Source organism: Canis lupus, chromosome 25 (assembly GCF_003254725.2).
Source record: "Canis lupus dingo isolate Sandy chromosome 25, ASM325472v2, whole genome shotgun sequence".
In the NCBI taxonomy this organism is placed as follows: Eukaryota; Metazoa; Chordata; class Mammalia; order Carnivora; family Canidae; genus Canis; species Canis lupus.
Window position 1 is genome coordinate 4,205,629 of NC_064267.1, and position 27,978 is coordinate 4,233,606.

The 27,978-nt window shown below is 38.0% G+C and overlaps 1 protein-coding gene across 9 annotated transcripts in view; it reads left to right on the forward strand.

Annotated features, from left to right (window-relative positions):
• The first annotated feature begins 5,418 nt into the window (after positions 1 to 5,418).
• The window catches only part of SPART (spartin), a 46,718-nt gene continuing 24,158 nt past the window's right edge, over positions 5,419 to 27,978 (forward strand). For 6 of the 9 annotated variants that reach the window (XR_007405723.1, XR_007405722.1, XR_007405724.1 and 3 more), the window contains exons 1-8: positions 5,962 to 6,165; positions 9,520 to 10,331; positions 12,644 to 12,841; positions 15,107 to 15,274; positions 19,033 to 19,156; positions 24,522 to 24,716; positions 25,700 to 25,858; positions 25,938 to 26,028. Coding sequence is in view for 5 of the 9 variants with exons in the window: in XM_049100837.1 (XP_048956794.1) it covers positions 9,522 to 10,331; positions 12,644 to 12,841; positions 15,107 to 15,274; positions 19,033 to 19,156; positions 24,522 to 24,716; positions 25,700 to 25,858; positions 25,938 to 26,028 (1,745 nt within the window). In the remaining 4 variants the exon portion in view is untranslated. Of the gene's footprint in view, positions 5,832 to 5,961; positions 6,166 to 8,271; positions 8,449 to 9,519; positions 10,332 to 12,643; positions 12,842 to 15,106; positions 15,275 to 19,032; positions 19,157 to 24,521; positions 24,717 to 25,699; positions 25,859 to 25,937; positions 26,029 to 27,978 lie in introns of those variants that run through there. The other 3 variants (XM_035717716.2, XM_035717718.2, XM_025462486.3) reach the window with 3 other exon arrangements.

The window sequence follows — 27,978 nt, forward strand, 5'->3', positions numbered from 1 at the left end:
ATTCAGAACATTCCATCCTAAAGCAGCAGAAGACACATTCTTTTCAAGTGTACATGGGACATTCTCCAGAATGGATCTCATACAAGGTCACAAATCAGTGCTCAATAAGTACAAAAAGACTTGAAATCACACCATGCATAATTTCTGACCACACTGCTATGAAACTTGAAGTCAACCACAAGAAAAAATTTAGAAAGATTACAAATACATGGAGGTTAAACAACATGCTACTAAAGAATGAATGGGTCAACCAGGAAACAAAAGAAGAAAAATTTAAAAATACATGGAAACAACCGAAAATGAACATCCAATGGTCCAAAACATGTGGGATGCAGTAAAAGCAGTCATAAGAGGGAAGTATATTGCAATGTAGGCCTACCTCAAGAAGCAAGAAAAATCTCAAATAACCTGACACCTAAAGGAGCTAAAGAACAACAATCAAAGCCTAAAGCCAGCAGAAGAAGGGAAACAGTAAAGATTAGAGCAGAAAAATGATATAGAAATTAAAAAAAAAAAACCCAGAGCAAATCAATGAAACCAGGAATTGATAACCTCTGCCAGACGTATCAAAAAGAAAAGAGAAAGGATCCAAATAAATAAAATCACAAGTGAGAGGGGAGAAATAACACAAAAGTACAAAGAGAATGTTACAAAACATTATCTGCCAACAAATCAGACAATCTGGAAGAAACGGATAAATTCCTAGAAATTTATAAACTACCAAAACTGAGACAAGAAGAAATAGAAAACTTGAATAGATCAATAGCCAGCAAAGAAATTGAATCAGTAATGAAGAGTCTCCCAACAAATAAAAAGCCAGCCTGATAGCTTCACAGGGAAATTCTACCAGACATTTAGAGAAAAGTTTATACCTATTCTTCTCAAATTGTTCCAAAAAAGAGAAATGGAAGGAAAACTTCCAAACTTGTTCTGTGAAGTCAGAATTACCCTGATTCCAAAACCAGATAAAGACTCCACTTAAAAAAAAAAAAAAATAAATAAATAAATAAATAAAAGGAAATACAGGGCAATATCCCTGATGAATATAGAGTGCAAAAATTCTCAACAAAATACTACCAAATCAAATACAACAGTACATTAAAAGAATCATTCACCAAGATCAAATGGGATTTATTCCTGGGCTGCAAGGGTGGTTCAATATTCACAAATAAATCAGTGTGATACACCACATTAATAAAAGAATGGATAAGACCATATGATCCTCTCAATAGATGCAAAAAAAGCATTTGACAGGTACAACATCCATTTACCATAAAACTTTCAACAAAATTTAGAAGGAACATGCCAAACATCATAAAGGCCATATATGAAAAACCCACAGGTAATATTATCTTCAGTGGGGAAACTGAGACCTTTTCCTCTACAGTCAGGAACAAGGTAGCAATAGCCTCTCTCAGAAAGTTATTTAGCATGGTACTGGAAGTTCTAGCTTGTTCAATCAGACAACAAAAAGAAAACAAAACAAAAACAGAACAATCATACAAATCAGCAAGGAAAAAGTCAAACTTTCACTATTTGCAGATACCATGATACTCTACAAAGAAAACCCAAACAATTGCTAGAACTGATACATGAATTCAGTAAGGTCATAGGATACAAAATCAACATACAGAAATCTGTTGCACTTCCATATACTAATAATGAAACAGCCAGAGAGAAATCAACCATATTTACAATTGCACCAAAAATCCTAAGGTACATAGGAATAAACCTAACCAAAAAGGTTAGGTTAGGTTTCTGTATTCTGAAAACTAAAGAATGCTGATGAAAGAAATTAAAGATGACACAAAGACAGGGTAAAAGATTACATGCTCATAGATTGGAAGAACAAATATTGTAAAGATGTCTACCCAAAGCAATCTACACATTTAATGTAATCTCTATCAAAATACCACCAGCATTTTTCACAGAGCTAGAACAAATCCAAAATTTGTATGGAACCACAAAAGATCCAGAATAGCCAAAGCAATCTTTAAAAGGAAAAGCAAAGCTGGAGGCATCACAATTCTGGACTTCAAGTTATATAACAAAGCTGCAGTAGTCAAGACCGTATGGTACTGGCACAAAAACAGACACATAGATCAATGGAACAGAATAGAAATCCCAGAAATGGACTCACAATGATATGGTCAAGTAATCTTCAACGAAGCAGGAAAGAACATCCAATGGGAAAGAGGCAGTGTCTTTAACAAATGATGTTGGGAGAACTGGACAGCAACATGCAAAAAAAAAAAAAAATGAACCTGGACCACTTTCTTACACACCATGTACAGAAATAAATTCAAAATGGGTGAAAAAATAAATCTCAAAATGTGAGCTAGGAAACCATCAAAATCCTAGAGGAGAATACAAGCAGTAACCTCTTTAACCCTGGTGGTAGCAAATTCTTACTAGATAAGTCTCCTGAGGCAAAGGAAACAAAAGCAAAAATAAACTATTGAGACTTCATCAAGATAAAAATCTGCACAGTGAAGGAAACAACAAAACTAAAAGGCAGCCTCTGGAATGGAAGAAGATATTTGCAAGTAGGATATATGATAAAGGGTTAGTATTCAAATTACATAAAGAATTTATAAAATTGAACACCCAAAAAACAAATAATTGAGTTAAAAAATAGGCAGATGACATATTTTTCCAAAGAAAATATATAGATAGCTAACAGACACATGAAAAGATGTTCAACATCACCCATCATCAGGTAAATACAGATCAAAACTACAATGAGATATTACTTCATACTAGTCAGAATGGCTAAAATTAACAACACAGAAAACAACAAGTGTTGGTGAGGTTGCAGAGAAAGGGGACCCTCTTACACTGTTGGTAGGAATGCATACTGGTGCAGCCACTCTGGAAAACAGTAGGGAACCACCCTACAATGCAGCAATTTCACTACTAGGTATTTACACAAAAGATTAAAAATACTGATTTGAAGGGACACATGCACCCTGATGCTTATACCAGCATTATTAACAATAGCCAAATTATGCAAAGAGCCCAAATGTACATCAACTGATGGGTGGATAAAGAAGGGATCACACACACACACACACACACACTGGAATATTACTCAGCCATCAGAAAGAACGAAATCTTGCTATTTGCAATATCGTGGATAGAGCTAGAGAGTATTATGCTAAGTGAACTAAGACAACCAGAAAAAGACAAATACTATATGATTTCACTCATATATGTAATTTAAGAAACAAAACAGAAGAACCTATGAAAAAAAAAAAGGAGAGAGAGGCAAACCAGGAAACAGACTCAGCTATAGGGGACAAACAGGACAGAGGTGGGCAGGGGGATGGATTAAATGGGCAATGAGTTATGGAGGGCACTTGCAGTGATGAGCTCTGGTGTTGTATGAAAGTTATGAATCACTAAATTCTACACCTGAAACTAATATTACATTGTATGTTAACAGAAATTTAAATAAAAACTTGAAAAACAAACAAAAGAAGCAAAAAACAAAAGAAACAAAAAAAAGGTAGTGTACATTTTCCACATTTGTTCTTTTTCAAGACTGTTGGCTATTCTGGCTCTCTTGAACTTCCATGTCAGTTTAGGATTAGTTTGCCAATTTCTGCAAAATAGTTGTCAGGGATTTTCTTAGGGATCATGTTACATCTGTAGATCAATTTGGGAAATATTGCCATTATAACAATATTCAATCTTTCAGTATGCTAATGTAGAATGTCTTTCCATTCATTTAGGTCTTCTATAAACCCTCTAGCAATGTTTTGCAGTTTTTGGTGACAAGTCTTGCACTTATTTTGTTAAATTTATTCCCAAGAATTTTGTTCTTGATAGTTTTCTCAATGACATTCTTGATTTCATTTTTGGAGCATTCATTGCTAGTGCTTAGAAATTTTATTGATTTTTGTAAGCTAGCCTTTTATCCTGCAACCTTGATGTACTTGATTGGTTTTAGTAGATTTGTAGTAAATTTTAAGGTTTTCTACATATGTAATTATCTTGTATTTAGAAATTCAATCTTTTAAAAATATTTTATTTATTTGAGAGAGTGAGAAAGAGAAGCTGAGCAGGGGAAAGGCAGATGGAGAGGGAGAAGCACACTACCCGTGAGCAGGGAGCCTGACTGGGGGCTGTATCCAAGGACCCTGAGATGATGATGACCTGAGCTGAAGGCAGATGCTTAACCGACTGAGCCACCCAGAAACCTCGAAATTTCACATTCATAAAACTTTACTTGATGCTACTGGAAATTTTTTAAATTAGATTTAAATTTATGTACTTATGTATGATGCAGAGAAGTATGATAGGTGATCAATAAAAGACTTTCCAGAATAAAGAAATGGAAGTATATCAAGTTGCCTGGTATTTAGGTATCACTGGCTACATTTGAAAGGGTTATGTGACAGTTTTATTTTAAACTTTTTTTTTTTATTTATTTATGATAGTCACACAGAGAGAGAGAGAGAGAGGCAGAGACATAGGCAGAGGGAGAAGCAGGCTCCCTGCACCGGGAGCCCGACGTGGGATTCGATCCCGGGTCTCCAGGATCGCGCCCTGGGCCAAAGACAGGCGCTAAACCGCTGCGCCACCCAGGGATCCCGACAGTTTTATTTTAAAATGTCAATTTACAATAAAACAATTTGCATCTTTTGCTCCTATTTAAGTCAGATCAAAAATATATTTTTTAAAGATTCTGTGTATTCATGAGACACAGAGAAAGGGGCACAGACACAGGCAGAGGAGAACCAGGCTCCCTGCAAGGAGCCCCGAATCAGGGACTGGATCAGGGACTCCATCTCAGGACTTCAGGACCCCAGGATCACGACCAGAGCCAAAGGCAGATGCTCAACCAGTAAGCCGTTCAGGTGTCCCCAGATTAAAATTTTTATGGTCAATATGAGGGAAAAAGTCACATTTTTTTCCCAGAATTCTTTTAGAGAGTATAAGAAGAGCGAGCAAAATCATTTAAACCACTGTATTAACAAATACCTTCCTAAAGGGGTTTTTTTTTTTTTTTCTTTTTGGGATGAATGACGGTTACCTTTCTTAGATTTGGGGAAATTCCCCAGTGGCCCCTAATTTAAAAGCCTCACCCAGTGGTCATCCAACAGTCCTCATCATTAATTAATTCAATTGAGGTAAATAATTCATCTGTAATTAAGTCACTGCCATCCCTCAAGTCACTTAGCTATTTGTAAATGCTCAGGGCAGTATATATAAAAACTTTCAAAGGCAAGTCTACTGAAGAATATGAGATCTATCCTCTACTGTATTTCAGTGATTTTAAAGAAGGGGAGAAACGCGGGCTACGCTCGCCTCGGGGCCTCAGTCCTCGGTGGTCTAGCGGCGCGGCTGGTTACCCCGGGCCGGGGTTGGACCTCCGTACGGCTGCGCCGACTCCGCGCGTGCGCGCACTCACACACGGAGCCGCGCCCGAGAGTTTTACTAAGCACCGCACGCGGGTTTTGAAGGTGACTGTCTTAGACTTGTTAGAAACAAAGATTAGGTTCCGGAGAGTTGAGCAGACCAGCCTTTGTTCTCCCCGACGCGCCGCGTCCAGGGCTCCCTCCAGCCGCGACGCTCCCGCCGCCCGCCGCCCGCCCCCCTCGCAGCCGCGCAGCAGCCCTCAGGCCACCGCGGACAAAGATACTGCGCAAGCGCGAGCGGAGACGACGTGGCCGCCCGGGCCGGGGTCGGGGGCCGCCGGGGTCGGGGGCCGCCGGAGCGCCGCTCGCGGGACTCCCTGGGGGCCTTCCGCCCTCGTCCTGTCCTCCCCGCGGGTTCACCTCGACTGCGGCATCCGAGCGGCCCGCTTCGCACACACCACCTCCAAGGTCAGAGTGGGAAGGACGTGGGCTGGGCGGGCCGGGGGCGAGGCGCCCGAGTGGGCGTCGCGTGAGAGCCGACCCGCGGGTTCCTGAGGCGGGAGCGAGGGCCGGGGGCGGGGCGGCCGCGTGACGTGGCGCGCTCTGGAGCGCGCGGCTTGGAATGCTTTGTGAGGCCCGGCGTGCGGCGGCGCGCGCGGGCGGGGCGCTCAGAACCTCGGGACCGCCGCGGCCCGGTGCTCCGTTGCGGCTCCGCGTCCGAGCGAGGAGGGGTGTGGGCCGCGGCAGCCGGGCGGGGAGCTCTTCAAGTGGCGCCGAAGCGCCCGGAGCCCGGAAAGCGCAGGTGGGGCGGCGGCCGGCGGCCAAGCATTAGGCCTGGCCTGGGCCCCCGAGGCGGGCGGGTGGCGGGAGCGCCGCGATCCCCGCGGCCTGGCCGGACGGGGGGAGGGGCAGGGGAGGGGAGGGAAGGCCCGGAGCCCTCGCCCGGGTGCCAGACAGGACACTCCCGTGGAAGGGAGCAGTTTCGAGAGACTAGTTTGAGAAGTTGCTCTCTCAGCCCCCGCCTTCTATTTACGGACCGTCGACCTCCGCGCGCCCCTGACCGCGTGGGTGTGGAGGCGCTGCTCCCACTGCCGCCCTCAGATCCTGCTCTTGGAACATCTCTGTGGGCCGGTCTGGCTGCCTCCTACGCGTTGTTTACTTGGCTTTGAAAATGGCTGTGGTCATCCGCCCTTTCCTAGCGCTTGAGGCCTCGTGAAAGTTCGGTGATGTTTACCGAGTGCCAGCGGCCAACAGCAGTTGAATCGGGAAAGCTTAGCGCACGGTTTTGCTCTTTCGAGTCCCTGCTCGCGTTCCTTTGGGCTTGAGCACTGCAGAGGCGCTCGCTCTGATGTGTGCGTCCGGAAAAAGTTTCACTTGGAACGTGCACCGTTTCGTGACGCGGCACTACTGCGTTACGGAAGGGTTGGCCCAGTTTTCCACTGATTAATGAATTGCTCTACTCTGTCACTGAAGGATCTTCGGAATTCACTTTATTGCATTGTAATTTAATGGATATACGTTCAAGATTGTTGCTGCTTCTGAATACTGCTTTAAATATTTAAGAGTTCAATACGTTTTATTTGTTTTGTTTTTGTTTTTGTTTTTTGATTTCCGGAAGCAAAACGAAGAAAGTAGGGGAATGTAAAAATGTCCCCAGTTAGGAATGGAGCTATTTTTTTTTTTAATTATTACTCTCCTTTGCAGTAACACCCCATTTGGTGATTTTACAGGAAACCTGTTTGAAACAGGAAGGTTTTATGTTCTTTCTTACCTGTGGGGCTTTCTGAAACGTCATTTGTATTGTTCCTCTGAAAAGAATGCGTAGGATGTTATTGGAGGGAGTTGCATGCAGATATTTGTAAAAGTTCCCTCTTCTTTTTTTGTAAAGAGGCAGGGTAAGCGGGCACTAGAGCCCTTTCTGTATTAGGGGCTACTTGTGATACTGACCTTTAGCTTGATTGTTACTGCCTTTAGGGTATATGGGATTGAACTAAGTTGTCAGATGTTTGATTCAGAATTTTTACCTTTTCTCCTGAGGTCATTTTTTTTTTTTAAAGCTTATATATATGCGCGCACACACATACACACATAGTTATGTCCGAAACAAACATGTTTTACTTCTTGTATTAGAACATTTAAGAAATGCACCATTTGTATCTGGAAGTAGATTTTGGTTTTGTTGTTGTTGGGTTTTTGTTTTTGTTTTTTAAGATTTTATTTATTCCTGAGGGACACCGAGAGAGGCAGAGACATAGGCAGAGGGAGAAGCAGGCTCCCTGCAAGGAGCCCGCTAGATGGGGGACTTGCCCCCTGACCTTGTCCCCCCCCCCCCCAAACCACTGAGCCACCCAGGCATTCCTGGTTTTTGTTTTAAGACAATTATACTGGTGTGGGTGCTGTTTTATGTAGTACTATAGATTGACATTTCAAAATTTTCTGTTCTCAACTTTAAAAATGAAAGTATGTGAAGGCGCAGTCCCTTAAGCCGCTCTGTTTCAGATCAGGTGGTGGTGAGATAGAGCCTGGCATTCCACACTCAGTGGAGTCTGCTGAAGACCCTGTCTTCCTCCCCCTCCCATAAATCAATCCTTAAAAGAAATTTAAAAAATAAAAATTAGAGTATGTGAAGTCATGTAATAATAACTTTTTTCAAGCCACTTGATAAGCTTTTAATTGTGATTAGGGATCTGACATATTTTCTTTTAATTTTTTAAAAAACTATTCTGAAGTTCTTAACTCTGTGAAACGCATTTTCACGGAGACTACTGAGAATACATCAAATCCTGGAAGATCTCAGAAATATAGTATTTTAGTACAAAATTTACTTTTTGTGCAGAAATTATCAACTACATTTCACCTGATAGATTTACAGGTTTTTTTTTCCCTGCTAAACTTTTTTTCTTCCAAGATGGAGATGCCAGCAAGAAATGCTGTTCAGCGACTGACCCATGGAATTACACCACCATCACATCACCACTGACCCTGCTCCTCACACTTGACTTTTCAGTGGCCATCCCATTACCTCCAGTGTGACACATTATTTCAAGAAATCTTTGAGCATACTATGTAACATAAGCTTTGAAATGTAGGTAGACACAAGATAAGGTGTTGAACACCTTTTAATGTGCCATTTAAAGATTCTCTTTAGTGAAGTACCTGTCATGTTTTTTTTTTTTTTTCACATTAACAAGAATGAGAGGTTATGCCTTTCTATCTTGCTAGAATTATTTTAATGGAGTTTTGGGAGGGAATAGGGCTAACTGCGTGTGAGTAACCTGCCACCTTTAAGCGGAAGGAGGTAACTTTAAAGCTTCATCTAGATATTTTTTCTCATTTATGTCCTCTCCAATATGTGATTCAACCTCATTTTTTAAAAAAGATTTATTTATTTATTTGAGAGAGAGTATGTGAGCACAAGCATGAGGGGCAAAGAGAGTGGAAGAGAGAATCCAAAGTAGACTCCTTGCTCAGCCTGGAGCCAATGTATGGCTCAATCTCATGACCCTGAGATCATGACCTGAGCTGAAACCAAGAGTCAAATGATTAACCAACTGTGCCACCTAGGTGCCCTCAACCTCATTTTTAATTAGCTGGATAAAATCTGGATTTATATTATAATGAATTTTAGAATGAGACTCTTTGTTTCCAACATTAGATATATGGTAGGAAACATTTATTTATTTTAAAGACTTTATTTATTTATTGAGAGAGAGCATGCACATGAGCAGAGGCAGAGAGAAAGGAAGAAGCAGACTCCCTGTTGAGCAGGGAGCCCAATGCAATGCTCAATCACAAGACCCGGAGATCATGACCTGAGCTGAAGGCAGATGCTTAACCAACTAAGCCGCCCAGAAACTTTTATGATAAGAAACTGTAACAAGAAAATTATTCAGTAAATATATTTTGACTTATTCTCTTCTGTTTTTGATTTTAAAGATATTTAGAAATAAGAGCATTATATATCTATTCAACAAATACAATGGAGTGCATTCTTTATGTCAGTTCTAATAATAGATTAGGGAATACAGTAGTAAACGTGACAGACCAGCAAAGGCCCCTGTCCCTTTGAAATATATTTAGGTAGGAGAAATTGATAATAATTCAGTAAACAAATAGTTAAATTAGATAATTAAAGATAATATTTTCTGTTTGGCAGAAATGGAGCAAGAGCCACAAAATGGAGAACCTGCTGAAATTAAGATCATCAAGGAAGCATACAAGAAAGCCTTTTTATTTGTTAATAAAGGACTGAATACAGATGAATTAGGTCAGAAGGAAGAAGCAAAGAGCTACTATAAGCAAGGAATAGGACATCTGCTCAGAGGAATCAGCATATCATCAACAGAGCCTGAAAACATAGGTCCTGGGTGGGAATCTGCTAGACAGATGCAACAGAAAATGAAAGAAACACTACAGAATGTACGTACCAGGTTGGAAATTCTGGAGAAGGGTCTTGCCACTTCTCTACGGAATGATCTTCAGGAGGTGCCCAAGTTATATCCAGAATTTCCACCTAAAGACATGTCTGAAAAGTCACCAGAGCCTCAGTCCTTTAGTTCACCTCACCAGCATGCTGAAGTAAATGGAAACACTTCAACGACAAGCACAGGGTTGGTTCCTGCACCTAGTTCTTTATCCATACCATCTCAAAGTCATCCAGCAGAAGCACCTCCTGCTTATACACCTCAGGCTGCTGAGGGCCACTACACTGTATCCTATGGAACAGAATCTGGGGAATTTTCGTCAGTTGGAGAAGACTTTTACAGGAATCATTCCCAGCCACCTCCTCTTGAAACCTTAGGGCTAGATGCAGATGAGTTGATTTTGATACCAAATGGAGTACAGATTTTTTTTGTAAATCCTGCAGGGGAGGTTAGTGCACCTTCATATCCAGGGTACCTTCGAATTGTGAGGTTCTTGGATAATTCTCTTGATACTGTTCTAAACCGTCCTCCTGGGTTTCTTCAGGTAAGCCAGAGAAAAATGTAAACATAATTTGAAATATAGATAGAATACATTATTTTTGTTTGTCAATATTTATTATGTGTTCAGGACATCAAGTGCAAAAAAGATCATTCTTCCTTTTTAACATATCCTGTGAAATTTATGAGCTTTAAATGTTTGCATGTTTGATAACTTTTTTTTTTAGATACAGAATTGTGTTTTAGTATTAAAATTATGATGACAAGACCTGAGGGGCATTGGAGCATTCATCCGTAAAATTTCAAATTCTTTATTGGAGGAGAAACTTAATAACTTCAATTCAGAGGGATTTACGTAACTCATTTGGATGTGTAACTAAATTTCCACAAGTATTGTCAAGCCGCATCTGAGGGGTTGATCTGGACTAGACCCAGCCGAATATACAGAATGGTGAATATACAGAATGGCGGTTCTCAACCTGGGGTGATACCCGCCACTCTCCAGCCCAAGAACATTTTGACAATGTCTGCAGATGTTTTTGGTTGTCACAGCTGGGGAGTGGTTGTGCTACTGCTACTGGCATATAGTAGGTAGAAGCCAGGGGGTACTGCTGAACATCTAAACAGGATCACTAAAAAAAATAAAAATAAAAAAAAAAAACAAGATCACTTCTGTCAATTAAAAAATGATCTAACCCCAAATGTTAACCATGCAGAGGTTGAGAAACTTTGGTATAGAAGTAGAGACTGTGATGATAATTTAAGGTGTATTTCTAACATTCTAAGCAGAAAAATTTACCAGACTGCCCTTGGTGGTCCAGTAGTAAAGACACTTGCTAAGTAACAACTGGTGTTGTTAGGGCATTGTTGTGGAATTAATGAACTATTTTGAAGGTAATGTTGTAATAATCTTTTTAAAAGTTGGACATCAGTACAGGGATTTGGGTTCTAGAAGTGAGGACTCCATTTACACTGGGCGTAACAGGCATTTGCATGCATGTAGAAGTAACTACGTGAGCAACTTAGTATACTTTACTTTCAATTCTTAAGTAGCTTTTACGTGGAGTCAGCTTGAAAGTTGTTCAAAGGTAGTTGGAGACGTAATAGGTGTGTATGGAGGAGATAATTTGGGGCATTGCTTTAAAAAAGACTTCATTTTTGGATAGGAAGAATATTATGGATCCTGTAGGTTATTTTAGGAAAGAATCCTTGAGGTAGAAAGAGTAGGCATATTGATTGGGATTGTGAAGAGGCTGATTTTGATAAAAGCTGTAATATTTTCTGCTGACCTGGTAATAGAGCTCTGTTTTAACGATGGAATTTAAAACCAGGGTGTGGTGGGGTGCTGAGTGGCTCAGTCAGTTAAGTGTCAGACTCCTTGATTTCATCGCAGGTCATGATCTCAGGGTTGTGATACTGAGCCACGCTCTGCGCTAGGCATGACACCTGCTTAAGATTCTCTTTCTTCCTCTCCCCTCACCCCCCAAAACAAACATACATATAATAAACACAATAAAATACAGTAAAAAAAAAAAAGCCTTTAGGGGCCAGGCTACTGGAGATATGGGAAATGAATATCAGAAACACTCTACTTTGGTTGATTGAGCTCAACCATTAAAATGACTTGTTCTCTAGTAAAAATTTGTCCTGTTTGAGTGCTTTAGATGAAAATGTTTTTATTCTTTCTAATATCTCCTATTTTTGGTTATAAATCATGAGTAAAATTGTACCCCAAATCAAGAGTCAAATATCTAACCAACTGAATCACCCAGGTGACCCTGTGAATGCTGGGTTTGTAATTAAAAGAATTGTTTGGCTTCTCTGGTGCCAGATAGCTTGTGTCTAAATCCTAGCTCCACTTTTTTTCATAGACTCTGAGCAATTTAACCTCTCTGCCTCAGTTTTCTCATACATAGAATGACAATATCTAACTTTATGGAATTGTCGTGAGGATTAAATCAGTAAATACATGTACTTAAAAACAGGTTGATTTTAGTTATTTTCACAAAAGCATGTCTAATTTGAATTATAAAAAAGTCTTAATGTACTTTGTTGTTTATTTAAAACTAGACTCATTGTTGATTATGTGTAGGCTATTTAAGGTCACTAATTTCGAGACTATAATTAGAGAAGCAATGACATTTTTAGGACAGTTCTTGTGAGTGAGTGATATGCATAAAGAGACTGGCAAATAGCTAATTTTTAGTGAGGATTTGTTGATGCTAATGATTCTATAAAGCTTGTAAAATGCATTTAGAATTTTGAAATGTTGATTTTCTGTATAACAATTCTAAAACTTCAATGAAAACCTAGTTCTATTCATTGATTTTTTTTTTTTTTCCTAACTAATCCCTTCAGGTTTGTGACTGGTTATATCCTCTAGTTCCTGATAGATCTCCAGTTCTTAAATGTACTGTGGGGGCCTACATGTTTCCTGATACCATGTTACAAGCATCAGGATGTTTTGTGGGGGTCGTCTTGTCTTCTGAATTACCAGAAGATGATAGAGAACTCTTTGAGGATTTACTAAGACAGATGTCTGACCTTCGGCTTCAGGTAACTTGTATCATCCTTTTAGCACTGACACTTTTAAAGAAATTATAATAGGGTCTAATGTGATCAGTTAGGAAACTGGGAATATTTAATTTGCTTGTGTGTTCACAAATACTAGTTAGAAATTGGTAGTAAATAGAATTAAGATTATGGGCTCTGGGGTCAGATTACCTGGATTTGAATTTGAACTCTTCCTCTTTACAGCTGTTTTGCTCAAGTTATTGCTTTTTAGTTTCCAATTCATCCACCTCATTGGACTGGTGAAGATTAAAGTTAATATATTAATTGTCTTATATCAGTGCTGGCAAGTAGTAATGTTCTGTGAATGTTAACTGTTGCTGTCACCACAGCCTTCCTGCTTAGTTGGAAAAATAGTCTAATGGGACTAAATGGTGAAGTTTAGGTAATTTTGACATTAGTAGATGGGATATGTTGGACATTTTGGGGGTGATTGGCATTTTGAGGAAGAAACAGGTTTTACTTTAGGGAGTCTTTGTTCTCATGATAAATAAAGCTAAATAGAAAATAAAGTGCAATTAAAAATATGAATTTGCCTTATTAAGCCTGTTTTTTTTCTGCCCACATGTTGATCTCTCATAGGGAGTTGAAATATATAGACTATTAAGGAGAAGCTTTCATCAGGTATTCTTGCCCATCCTAATGTAAAAGAAAAGGGGAAGAATATTTTTGATTGTGAATATTGACAGTTTTCTGAAGTTGAGATTGACAGAATGATAGTATAATATTTTATTCTCTACTTCAGTCAATGTATATTTAGGATCCATTATTTAACTAGGTATTGTACTAAATGATGGATGAGAATATAGAACAAGAGACTGACTATAAAGATGCTATTTAACAGGTCCTATTCTCAGGCACTTGTAGTTGGCTGAATAATCATAGTACAGGATGATGATAGATGATGAAATAAAAGTATACACACAGTTCAGGAAGGAGATCAGGGAAGATTTCAGAAAATAGTTTCCTTTGAGTTCAGTCTTGAAAGCTATGTTCTTCTTTTCTCAGGAAGTGTAGAGTATACTTTCATTCTGTACTTATATCAGAAAGATCACAGGTGACGGGAGCAGACTACTAGCTAAGTAAAAGGTCAGAGTCATCTCTAGCATTAGGTTATATAAACTATATACGAGAACGACCTGGTGATCAGCATATACTTTAGCATAGTCAGTGCTAAACATTTAAGCTATGGTAATAAAACGTATGGTATCCTTACAGAAGGGTATGTAGCCTCAGTGTGCTCATGGGGAGTGAGTAGTTGACAGAGGCAGAAACATGGTCAAATGGATAGGAGTTCGCAACTTAGCTTTGCTGTTTACTAGCTGAATGAAGTGACATCCTTAATTATTTCAGACCTATTATGGAGTAGTTCCTCCTTTTCACCCCTATATTTATTGGACCTATAATACTGGGTTTTAGGATAGAAATTAAACTAGCTTTTAGGTAGTATGTTTACTTTTTGTGGTTGTATGGCATTTTTAGTTTGCTCTGTTGTCCCAGAAATCCCAACTAAACAAAAGTTAGTTACTAGCTGTGATTTTGACTTGTCTTTACTCTTAAATATTCATTCAGCAAAGTATTTGCAAGCAGAATACCTTCAGTATTCAAGTGCAAAAACAAACATAAAACAAAATCAGGGCAGCCCCGGTGGCGCAGCGGTTTAGCGCCGCCTGAAGCCCCGGGCGTGATCTGGAGACCCTGGATCAAGTCCCACATCAGGCTCTCTACATGGAGCCTGCTTCTCCCTCTGCTTGTGTCTCTGCCTCTCTCTCTCTCTCTCTGCATCTCTATGAATAAAAAAATAAAAAATGTATTAAAAAAACAAAAACAAAAACAAAATCAAAATCAAAATCAGTCTTCCAACAATGCAGAGTGGTTAAACTGGACGTAAGTTTTGTTATTGCCTTTAAACTCATTTAGTATTACATGTATGTGTTTCTTAAAATTTACCATATGTTATTTAATTAAATTCAAATGTAGCTACATCTGGCTTAATGATAACTTAAACCAACAACTGCTGTAAATTTATTTTTTATGCTTTTTCTTTAGAAATTTGGTTTAGGCCATTTGTGAACTAAAGAACTCAAGGGGTTGAGGTTTGGTGATGAGATAAACACAAAAGTGTAGAGAAAAGACCAGCAAAAGTGGTTGTATTAGACTTTCAAACACATCAGTGTTTGAACAAGCACATTACTAGAGTGCAGCTTAGAAAAAATTCGAATTTGATCTAAGGTTTAGTCTACCCCCTAGGCCAACTGGAACCGGGCAGAAGGAGAAAATGAATTCCAAATTCCTGGAAGAGCAAGATGCACCTCTGACCAATTGAAGGAAGCCAGTGGCACTGATGTGAGACATTTGGGTCCTTCATTGGACCAAGACAATAAGGATGTGCGTCATAAAGGAAAACGGGGGAAAAAAGTAAGTAAAATAAGAAACAAAGCAATAAGGTATGTGTGTATATTCTATTCTAATGGTGCCTTTCACCAGTTTCAATTATTTATAAGATCTTATCCCTGTTTACTAAAGCAGAGCAACTTGCATAGTCACAAAGTGATCGCTGGTAAAAATAATTAGAATCAGCTTTAATATTTTCCTTTCCAGTGTTTGTTACTTAAACTCTTTTAAAACATATTTTGTGTTTTGGGGGCTAGATTTTTATGAAGTATTTGAAAGATTTTTGTATTTATGTTAATGCATATTTTTTGTTTTGTTTTGTGTTGTTCTCTACCTTCTTGTATACACCAGGATCTTGGAGCCAGGTGCGCTTTTCCTTACACTACCATTTTTATTCAGTCCCTTTCTTTATGGATGGCCATCAGGAAAGAGAATGATTTTTTTAAAAATACATTTAGTAGTGGGGTGCCTGGGTGGCACAGTCAGTTGAACATCCAACTCTTGTTTTTGGCTCAGGTCTAGATCTTGGGGTCCTGGGATTAAGCCCCACATCTCGCTTTGTGCTAAGCAGGGAGTCTTCTTGGGACTCTCTCCCCCTCTGTCTATACCTCCTCCCTGAGCTCGTATGTGCATGCTCGCTCTCTCCCTGATAAATAAATTTTTAAAAAAATACATGTTTAGTGGCTTTTTTCTTTTATTTTTTAGATCTTGAGTATATGATATGCTCTAGATGGTAAATTCGGAATACAGTTCAGTAAGTATTTATTTAGTGCTGGAATGCTGAACATAGTGGAAAAGTTAAATTTCTTATCTCAAGGAATTTATTGTTTAATGGGGAGGACAGATTAGCAAAGAAAATTTCTATCCGGTGTGATCATTAGATGAAGGCACATAGGTTGTATAGTATGCTAGATTGTACCATTAATGTACAACCTAGCCTCGTCGATAATGTGGGCCTCTTGTGGTGTGGTAACCAGTAAGGAAGGCTTCTGAGAGGGCATTTGCCTAAGATCAGTCCTGAGGATGAAGCAAGAGTTGGCCATACATACAACAGGTTAAAGGAGATTCTAGGTAGAAGTAGTAAAATAAGCAAATGTATGAAGAAAGAAATAGCATTGTGTGAGTATTGAATTACAGTTTTCTATTCATTGTTGTATTCCACATTGTAAATGCTCAATAATTATCTTAGAAATTAATTCATGCCACTTGAATATTCTACATTTTTAAAAAGATGCTATTTATTTGAGAGGGGGAGAGAGAGTGTGCACAGCTGGGGGAAAGGAGGAAGAGAAGGAGAAGCAGATTCCCTGCTGAGCCAGGGGACCCTGGGATCACCATCTGAGCCAGAAGGCAGACGCTTAACCGACTGAGCCACTCAGGCACCCCTTGAATATTCTACATTTATTTGTGTTGAACACCTTAGATCAGATTTATGAGGACTTTGGGAGCCCAAGATGGCTCCAAGAAATGTATTTGTTTAAAAAAAAATTTAAGTTAATGCACAAAAAGCAAATCAAAAAGATACTTAGTGAAAAGTAAGTCAGCTTCCCATTCTGCTGTCCATCAACCACCTAAATTCCCTGCTGCAGACACATTATTGCTAGCTTCTCCTTGCAGATACATTCCAACATATATACATGTTTATTTTGTGTTTGGATATAAATGTACATTCACACTTATATACAATTATTAATACAAATGGCAGCATGAGAGACATACTGTTTTGCTCCTTACTTTTTTACTTAACAGTATATTTGGAAATTTTTCATATCATTTAAAACCTCTATTTTTTAAAAATTTAAGTTGTTAACTAAAAAAATCAAATTGTATAAACAGGCATATACATTGAAAAACTTTACTCCCACCTTTGTACCATTTTCCTTGTCACTGTAGGTAATCACTTTTTATCAGGATCTTGTGTTTCTTCTGTGGGTTTCTTGAGGCATGTAAAAAGCAAATAACAGATTTCTCCCCCTTTTCTTATATAGAAGGTAGTATCATAGAGTGTCCTGTATTTTTTTTTTTATTTGATAATAGAGCCTGGGGATCTTTCAGTGTTGTTTTTTTTTAAGATTTTATTTATTTATTCATTAGAGACACAGAGAGAGAGAGAGGCAGAGATAGACCCAGGCAGAGGGAGAAGCAGGCTCCATGCAGGGAGCCTAATGTGGGACTCGATCCCAGGACTCCAGGATCACACCCTGAGCCAAAGGCAGACGCTCAACCGCTGAGCCACCCAGGCATCCCAATCTTTCAGTGTTAAATGGAGAATCCTCTCAAATCTTTTTTTATAGCTACCTCGTATTTTACTGTATGAATTTATAGTAGATTTCTTTAACCAATCTCTTATTGAGTATTGGAATGGTTTTAGGTGTTTACTATTAGAAACAGTGCTTCAGTGAGTAACTTTGTAGATAGATGCATTGATTCATACATTCCCAGGTAATTCATCAGATAAATTCTTAGAAGTGGGGTTACTGAGTCAATAAGTAAAAGCATTTGTATTTTTGATAGATTTTGCTATGTTGCTTCCCTAAGGACTATACTCTTCAGCACTCCCACCAGCAGTGTAGGAGACCTATTTCTTCATAGCCTAGTTCACAGAGTGGGTGATCAGCCTTTCTGTATTTTTGACAGTCTGATAGATGAGAAATGATATATTGGAACATCTTAATTTGCATTGATTTTTTATTGTGAATAATATTGTATGTCTGCTAAGGTTTCCATGAATTTTGTTTTCTGTGTGACGTCTGTTCCTGTCCTTTGTGCGTTTTTAATTACTGGGTTGCTAATCTTTTCTTCTCATTTTCCAGGGACTCTTTATATATTAGGACATTGGCTCATTATTAAAGATAGAAGTTGCTAATATTATGTTGTTTGTCTTTGGGTTTTACTTATGAATGGCTTCCCCTCCTCCATATAGAAGTTTTTATTTTGTTTTTAATATTGTTTTATATTTTATGTGACGTTCTCTTTGTATTTTTATTGGGCAGTTTGATTTTCAATTAATTTTATAGTATGATGTCTGAGTTAGCCTGCTGTTAAGTTCTTAAAATGAATAAATTTAGTTTTGACATTTTGAGTGTTGAGACTAGGCCTCATAATAGCTGTTAAATTAGCAAAAAATACAGGTATTTCTGTGTTCCCCATTTCCACTTAGATGGCTTTTACTTGATTTCTATCAAAAACTAGTTTATTTGGATACATCCTTCCTTACTGATTGAGTCATTTAACAAATCTTCTAAATCTTATTGAGTATCCTGTGCATACTGTCATCAAGGAGGGATTGATAGGTTTATGAAGGAACTCATAGTCTCATCAGTTTAAATATGATTTGATAAATGCTGTATTGGAGATATGTTGGTATTTAAATCTTACTTACCAGGGAGACCCTATATAAGTTTTAAGTTTTATCGCCATTAAAAAAAGAAGAAAGAAAGAAAGAAAAAACAGCATTTTGTGAGTATTAAATTACAAAAATGTTTTTATTGTTCATTGTTGTATTCCATATTGTAAGTGCTTGGTAATTAGGAATTAATTCATAACACAGGAATATCATAACTGTCTCTCAGCCACCTACCTGACTTAGGAGAATATACTTTATAACATAAAATACTTTATGACAGTTGTGGTATTTTGCTTTATGTTATAAGATACACTGGTAATTATGTTGGCTAGAGATATTTTTATTAATTATATATAGTATTTGTTGGCTTGATAATTTATTACATAATGCTTATAATTTTTCCTCCTTATTTTACATTTTGAAACATATTTACTAGGCCAAAGACACTTCAAGTGAAGAAGTTAATCTGAGTCACATTGTACCCTATGAGCCAGTTTCAGAAGAAAAAGCAAAGGAATTACCTGAATGGAGTGAGAAAGTGGCTCAAAATATTTTGTCAGGTATTATAGTAATGTTAATTTTTTTTCCTCTATAATGTGAAATCTTTGGAATCTGTAAGAATATTTAGAAAGATAATATTTTGTATTTTGGTTCCAAATCATCTTTTAATAAATACTTAAACAAAAACAAAAGGAACTAATTTTTTAGAACATTACATATTATCATAAAGGCATAAGTTCTTCTTGCCTATTTTCTGTTTCACTCTTGGGGAAAATTGATAGTGAAAAGCTTTGGGAATCCCACAACTCTCCAGATAGCTCTTCTGAACATAAAATGATTTTCCTTTCCCCTTTGACGTTCACCTTTAATCCTTTTCTTTTCTCCATTTCTCTTCCTTCCTCTTTCTCTAAAAAAAAAATGGTAAGATACTCATCCATCTTTAGAAACAAAGCAGCACTCCCTAACTACACAGCAATTGAGGTATGAAGAGATCTTAGAATTATAGCTAAGCTATTTGGGATGTAGGCCCTACTATTTAATTCTGGTTAGAGAGGGCATCAGATCAGTTATTTTAAAACTGGAATGATCATTACTGACATGTTTTTCCATTTTCATCGGTTAATATTTTAGTTTTTCAGCTATTGTAGCTCTCAGATTTAGATCTTCTATTTTGTTTTTAAAAAATATTGCCAGTTACTCTTTAGCAAGCCAAATTCATGACCCTGTAAGGAGATCTTGACCGTCATTTAAGACTGTCAATACAGATTTCCATCACTGTACCTTATAAGAAGTCAGTAAAAAATAAAGATGTCTAAAGCAGAGGAAACCTTTAACATGAAAAACCAACAAGCTAAAATAAATGAAAATTAATTAGGAGCTAACATAATATCTTTCCCAGTGTCAGAGAGCTGCTGGAGATAAGAAAAGAGAAAGCCAAATTTTTCACTTGTAATTTTAACGGTTAAAATTGGACCCTTGAAAAATATTTTCAAAGAAGTTTTAAAGAAAAATCTTCACTGTTACTACCCTGCCCCATAACTTTACAGGTTGCTAGACTATTAAGTCAGTATTCAGGAAACTTGCCTATATTTACACATATGTAGAGAACTAATTTCAAAGGTTATTTTCTTAAGTTTTTTTTTAATTCATACTGATATAAAACTGTTCTATTTACTATTGCCGTGTAACAAACCATCCCAAACTTCATGGAATGAAACAACAAATATTTGTATATGCTTAGGAGTACCGTGGGCCAGGTATTCCAAAAGGTCACAGCAGGAATGGCTTTTATCTGCTTCGTGATGTCAGAACTTCAGCTAGGAAGACTCAATGGCTGACTAATGACTGACTCAGTAGCTGGGGGCTGGAATCAGTCTGAGGTCTCCCTTCACTGACAAATCGGGTGTCTGGGTTGAAAGAGCTCAAAATCTAGGACTTCCAGATAGAGTGCCTAGACATGGTGTCCATGTGTTTGACAGCTTAGCAGCCTTTAGCTCGTCAGGCTTCTACAGGGTAAGTCAGGGTTTCAAGCATGACTGATACAGCAAACAGAAACTACATACTCTTTCTGATATATTCTTGGAAATTTCTGGTATTACTCACTACAAGAAAGTGACAAACCTTAGATTTATGGGGATTTGACATAGACTCCACTTCTCAATAGGAGGAATGTCAACGTCATGTTGAAAGAACATGTGGAACAGGCAATGCTATTTGGCTCTCTTTGGACGGTATTGCATGCCACAAAGTCTTAACGCTCCTAGGTACCACACAGATTCCACATATTGGTTTTATTCAAAGAGATGGAGCATCCTTAGAATCAGTTAATCCTGGGGACAGATATCTAGAGATTTCAGAAAAACTTTCAGCAATGCATCGTTTGAAAATGAGAAAAACTACACTATGGTAACACTTAGAGGCCAACTTTACTACTTGAGATTTCAGTAGGCTTTTGTAACTCTTCTTTTCATCTTATCTCCTCAATTCTGGCAATAGCCCTAATAGTTGGTTACATTAAAATTATTTTAACTTCCTATCAGAGTACATACATATCTCTCTACATACTTTTTTTCTTTTTCTTTTTTTAATATAAATTTATTTTTTATTGGTGTTCAATTTGCCAACATATAGCATAACACCCAGTGCTCATCCCATCAAGTGCCCCCCTCAGTGCCCGTCACCCAGTCACCCCCACCCCCCGCAAACCTCCCTTTCCACCACCCCTAGTTCGTTTCCCAGAGTTAGGAGTCTCATGTTCTGTCTCCCTCCCTGATATTTCCCACTCATTTTTTCTCCTTTCCCCTTTATTCCCTTTCACTATTTTTTATATTCCCCAAATGAATGAGACCATAAAATGTTTGTCCTTCTCCGATTGACTCATTTCACTCAGCAATAATATCCTCCAGTTCCATCCACGTCGAAGCAAATGGTGGGTATTTGTTGTTTCTAATGGCTGAGTAATATTCCATTGTATACATAAACCACATCTTCTTTATCCATGGACACCGAGGCTCCTTCCACAGTTTGGCTATTGTGGACATTGCTGCTAGAAACATCGGGGTGCAGGTATCCCGGCATTTCATTGCATCTGTATCTTTGGGGTAAATCCCCAGCAGTGCAATTGCTGGGTCTTAGGGCAGATCTATTTTTAACTCTTTGAGGAACCTCCACACAGTTTTCCAGAGTGGCTGCACCAGTTCACATTCCCACCAACAGTGCAGGAGGGTTCCCCTTTCTCTGCATCCTCTCCAACATTTGTGGTTTCCTGCCTTGTTAATTTTCCCCATTCTCACTGGTGTAAGGTGATATCTCATTGTGGTTTTGATTTGTATATAGAATGAAAACCAACTAGCTCACCAAATACTTAAGGTACAAGTAACAAAGTGGCAGAAAATATCCAAGATTTACTCCAGGGAAAATGATCTCTATCAAGAGACTATTTCTACCTGACCCATGCAGGCTCTATGCAAAGATAAGTAATCAGGGATCTAAACTGAGCTCATTGACTTTAGCCCATGATTGGTTTCTGTCCTGTGTCAGCAGATCAGTGAAGATCAGTAAAAGCTACAGTCCTGTGTTTCATAAATATAAAAGGTGAAAAAACATAAAGTAACTGCTTAAAACTTACCTATATAGAATATTGGTTTGAAAGGCTAGAATTACATTTTAAGAAGGCAACTGCCAAACATTTTAGATGAAGAATTTAGTAAGCTGATTTGGGAAGAAGTGGAGGATCTGTAACAATAGACTGATTAGAGGGCAGCCCCAGTGGCGCAGCGGTTTAGCGCCGCCTGCGACCCAGGGCGTGATCCTGGAGACCCTGGATTGAGTCTCACGTCGAGCTCTCTCCATGGAGCCTGCTTCTCCCTCTGCCTGTGTCTCTGCCTCTCTCTCTCTGCATCTCTATGAATAAATAAATAAATAAATCTTTTAAAAAAATAGACTGATTAGAGCCCTCCATTGGGTTAGATTTGAGTGAAATCATTTTAAGTCATCTGCCAACTTCTTATTTATTCAGCAAACATTCATTGCCTTCTATATCTCAGCATTAAATGTATGCATATAATGTGAATATGGATAAAAGAAATCTATATCTGGCACTACACATGCCCTTTAATTTCTTTTTTTTTAATTTTTTTTATTTATTTATGATAGTCACAGAGAGAGAGAGAGAGAGGCAGAGACACAGGCAGAGGGAGAAGCAGGCTCCATGCCCCGGGAGCCCAATGTGGGATTCGATCCTGGGTCTCCAAGATCGCGCCCTGGGCCAAAGGCAGGCGCCAAACCGCTGCGCCACCCAGGGATCCCTACACATGCCCTTTAAAAGATCTTAATAGCTACCAATAAAATATTACATGTTCTCATCTTCTATTGTAGTATCTTTGGTTTTACTGTATTATTTCTCTTACATGGTGATAGCTGCTTTATAATTTGCATCCTAATTATTTCTCTTCATCAGTCCTGTGACTTTTCATTTATCTAATTTCCATTTATTATTAGTCATCAGTGGACTCTGTCCCTCTGGTTTGTTTCATTGCAGGAGTATATAGTCTACTTGAGCTTTCCTTTGTTTCATTGTCGTTTATGATTTCTCAGTCTTCTTCAAATTCAGCTGATTTTTTACTTCCTAAATCTTTCAACCTGTAAGTTAACTCTAAAAACCCATATGTATTTTTTTAATAGAGGTCTTCAATCCCTTTTTGTTATGGGAACTCCTGACTGGATGGTATTTGTCTGGGTTTGAGACGTGGTCCTCCTCCAGGGAGGCTAGTGTTTGAGCTAGAGGTAGACATGTTGACTAAAATAGGAAGAAAAACAACAGTTCTCCTAATCAGTTATCACTTGGCACTTTATTTTTCATTGTTAGCATTTTTAAATAAATAGGATTTTCACATGATTGCTGAATGCCTGCTCACTCATAGGCCAGAGTAATTATGTAAAAACCATGCTACAGACCTTGGAAGAATATACTTAGGTATTTTATATGTATGGCTTTAAAAGCTTGTTGTTTCAGGGTTTAGCCAAAAAAGAAATATTTAATATTGTAAGCTCTCCAAGGCAGGGTAACAGTTCCTCTTAGAGGAAACTATTCTTCTATATTTTTTCTTGCTTTTCCCATCTCCTTCTGACTTCTCCTTTTCCCACATGTGCACAGGACCTTTTCACTAGAGAAGTCTATGCTATCCTGCTTTCTCTGTCACAATCTCATTTTTCATGCATGCTGTAAGAGAAGCATTGAAGGGCTGGAAACTACCATCAAGAAAAATGGCTAATCTAGGCTTCCCAGTTTTCTTCTTATATTTTTTCTTCTCATGCGTTCTTTGAGTATTCTTATGTCTGTCATTCACGTCCATGTTACAAGCTAAAAGGTGCTGAGATTGTGGGGTTTGGGTTTAGGATTGAGGGAGGACCAGGACCCCCTGCCTTATGCCTTTCATCCAAAGCAAGCAAGCAAGAGTTCTGCCTTGGTGTTTGAGATTTAGGTTTACTGGTTTCCAATTTGCATTATTTGTGTCTAAACCCTTTAACACTTCATAGAGGAAAAGTGGTTCCTGGACTAAAGCAAAAAGAAAAAGGATACCTGGGTCCTCAAGCTAGATACCATGTTACTGGCATCAAAACCCAAAATTAGTCCTTACTAGTAACATTGTGGTAAGTAGCATGTAGATAGATACCTATAAGTTGTAGTAGAAGCATAGAGTAATTCAGAACTGTGTTGAGTGATCTGTGACCTAAGTTCTTAAAGATGAATTTACTTAGATATATAATCCAGTTAGAAAATTAGAATTGTAAAGTTGAAAGTTTATGGCATGTTTGAGATATGAACAGTGAATTCCTTGTTTTTGTTTTCCTGTTGGTTTATTAAAGGGTTTACAGGTATAATCAGCTCTAATATTGTACACTTTAAAATTTTCCTATAAAAAGGTGCTTCCTGGGTGAGCTGGGGTTTGGTCAAAGGTGCTGAATTTACTGGCAAAGCAATCCAGAAAGGCGCTTCTAAACTCCGTGAACGGATTCAACCAGAAGAAAAACCAGTGGAAGTTAGTCCAGCTGTGACCAGGGGACTTTATATAGCAAAGCAGGCTACAGGAGGAGCAGCGAAAGTCAGTCAGTTCCTGGGTAAAGTAACTTTGGAGGACTGCTTTTTTTCAGTTAAATTAAAAACGGCTTCTTAATCTAGGTTAATCTGAATGTTCATTTAGATGGTTTAACCTTAAAAGTAAAGGATTAGGACAAAACAGTTTCACTTTGCTACTCATAATAGGGTTTGTAGCAACATCAACCTATCTGAGAGCCTTAGAAACATTTCACGTACTTGGCACACATTAACTGATTCAGAAACAAGATCCCTGCCTAGGTGATTGTTGTTTGCATATTATTTTGAGAAACATTGGTTAAAGGGTTATTTTGGTGTATCAGAGAGAGGAGTGCTGTGTCTTTCAAAAGGAATGGCTCTGAATATATTTGCTATCCTTGAATAGGATACATTCTTTTAAGAACAGCTCACTGCATAGTAGTTGGGGTCAAGTGGGAGGGATGTTTTATTTGAACTACGTTGATTCAGTGATTCTGGTGTCAGCCTTCCCAAGCAATATGCTACTAATTCATTGTCCTTTGAGAATCGTAAATCTAAAGTTTGTATTTTAAGGTAGTCCAATCACTCCTTAGTGAATTATCATTAGAGGAAGATTATCTTTTTGGTATTCAGTATTCTTTGAATCAGGTTTTGGTTTGTTTACTTTTATATAGACTTAAATACCTTATTACTATTTCAGTGAGATATTTGTTGAAATGGAGAAAACATAGAAATGGACATAACTGGAAAATATGAAAGGTGGACCTTGCCAAAAAGAAAATTATATTTTAGAAGCAAGGTTTTAATCACTAGGCTCTGCAAACATATCTTTAAACCAAATAAGAGCCTTTGTTTAAAAACTAGCCAGCCATGGTTCTCATCCTTATATAGAAATGATAAGTTATGCAATAAAATAAGTTTGCTCATGTAAGATGCTCATGTAAGAATTTTTATAAGTAAGAGTGGTAAAATCAAGGGAAGAATACATTTTTTTCTAAGTGTTTCCTTTTTTTTCTGGTTACATTAGTTGATGGAGTTTGCACTGTAGCAAATTGTGTTGGAAAGGAACTAGCTCCACATGTCAAGAAGCATGGAAGCAAACTTGTTCCAGAATCTCTTAAAAAAGACAGAAATGGAAAGTCTACCTTGGATGGTGCTATGGTTGTAGCAGCAAGTAGTGTTCAAGGTAACAAAGGCCCAGAAATTTTACTAGGAAACTCCATTCATTTAGCTGTAGTCTTACTTACTTTTAAATATATTTGCAGGATTTTCAACTGTCTGGCAGGGATTGGAATGTGCAGCCAAATGTATTGTTAATAATGTTTCAGCAGAAACTGTACAAACTGTCAGATACAAGTAAGTTATCATTTTAATGACTAAATCTCTTTGGGCAGTTATAAGAATTCAAGATAGTTAAAATGATTGTGTCATAATTGGGTATATGATAAAAATTTTTTTCACTCTTTTTCTTAATAGTATTTAGGCAAATTAATAGAATTACTATGACTTTGTCTTATATTACTAATGTTATATTTCTTAATCATTAATGCAAAGAAGTTTAATGAAAAAGAAAAGCCTATAGTGACTCAATACCTTACTAACTGCATGTTCTTGATGGGTGATGTTTACTAGTAGTTTTGGTGGGAAAAACTTGAATTAAAATTAAACTATTGTACCTTGTTAACATTAGCCCCTTCTGTATACAAAGAATGTTAAATATTGTCACATCTTACTTGACTCTACCCTTGTTCATTCTTATTGGAATGGACAGACTGCATGTTATCTATTTCATATATTAAGAAGTGGACAAATATAGAAATGAGTGTTCTGCCCAAGCCAATCTGATAACTATTAAATGTGAGACTTAAAACAGGATCATTTGATTTTAGCTCTTTATTCTTTATAAGTCCTAGGGGAATCTAGGTCTAAAAATAAATCTAGTATGAAGGACCCGAGTTGCTTTCTTAGCTTTAAATTAGTTTAAAGCCTAATAAAAAATTTTTATTCAGAAAGCAAAAAGGTAATATTAATGGTATTCTCAACTCTGTTATTTATATTAATTATCCACTCAAAGCAGTTGAGTTCATACTTCTGTACCAGACATTGTGTCCAGTGCTTTTCAATATATGTTTAATCTTTAACACAATTTTTTAAAAGATTTTATTTATTTATTTGATAGAGCACACAAGCAGGAGGATCAGCACGCAGAGAGAGAGGTAGAAGGAGAAGCAGGCTCCCAGCTGATCAGGGAGTCTGATGTGGGGCTTGATCCCAGGACCATGGGAACATGACCTGAGCCAGAGGCTGGCACTTAACCAGCTGAGCCACCCACACGCCCCTAACACTATTTCTTTTTTTTTTTTTTTTTTTTTTTTTGAGAGAGAGAGAAAGAAAGGTAGGGGGAGGGGCAATGGGGGAGGGAGAGAAAGAGGATCTTAAGCAGGCTTCATGCCCAGCACAGAGGCCAACATGGGGCTCCATCTCACAACTCTGAGATCATGACCCCAGCAGAAATCAAGAATCCGATGCTTAGCCAGCTGAGCCACCCAGACATCCCTCATCCTTAACACTGTTATCTCCATTTTACAAATGAGGAAGCTGAAGCATAGAGCTGTTAAAATACCTCATTAAAGATAATACCCCTACTAAGTGGTAGAACTAGGATATAAGCCAAGTCTCTTTGTATCATGCAGTGTGAAAGAACCAACTCTGCCCTTGATGGGACATCTGTGCAGGTTTAGTATCTAGAGTTATTTTCCACCACTATCTATCATGCATTTACATTCTCTTCCCTCATAGTAAATTACCTGTGGCTTAGGAAAAACTAACTTAATTTCCAAACTGAGTTGATTTGGTCTCCATCTGGGGCATGCATACCTTTGAATCAAAGCAACATAGCATCTTGAAGTGTCAATTTGACCAAAAGATTTGGCAAAGAAAATACAGAATAGATCTGAAGTTCTTTTGGTGGAAATATAAAACCCAAGGCTTCCAACTTCCCTCTTGGTACTTGTAGCCTTGATCTTTAACACATCTTCTGTTGTGGCTCTGAGTTTACTTTGGTGGATCAGTCATAATAAAAAAAAAAAAAAGTTTCTTCTTTTGTTGCAAGAACCCAAGAAAGTCAGACATGCCTTTTATGCCAGTAGTGAATTATTTTTAGATTATCAGTATCATTTGTTAGAGATAGTCAGTCATGTTAAAAGTCAGTAGGTTTACCCATTTGCTAATTTAATGAAAAAAAAAAAAGCTTAAATACAATTAAAGAGCTTAATTAAAGATTTGGGATTCACATAACCAGCAAGG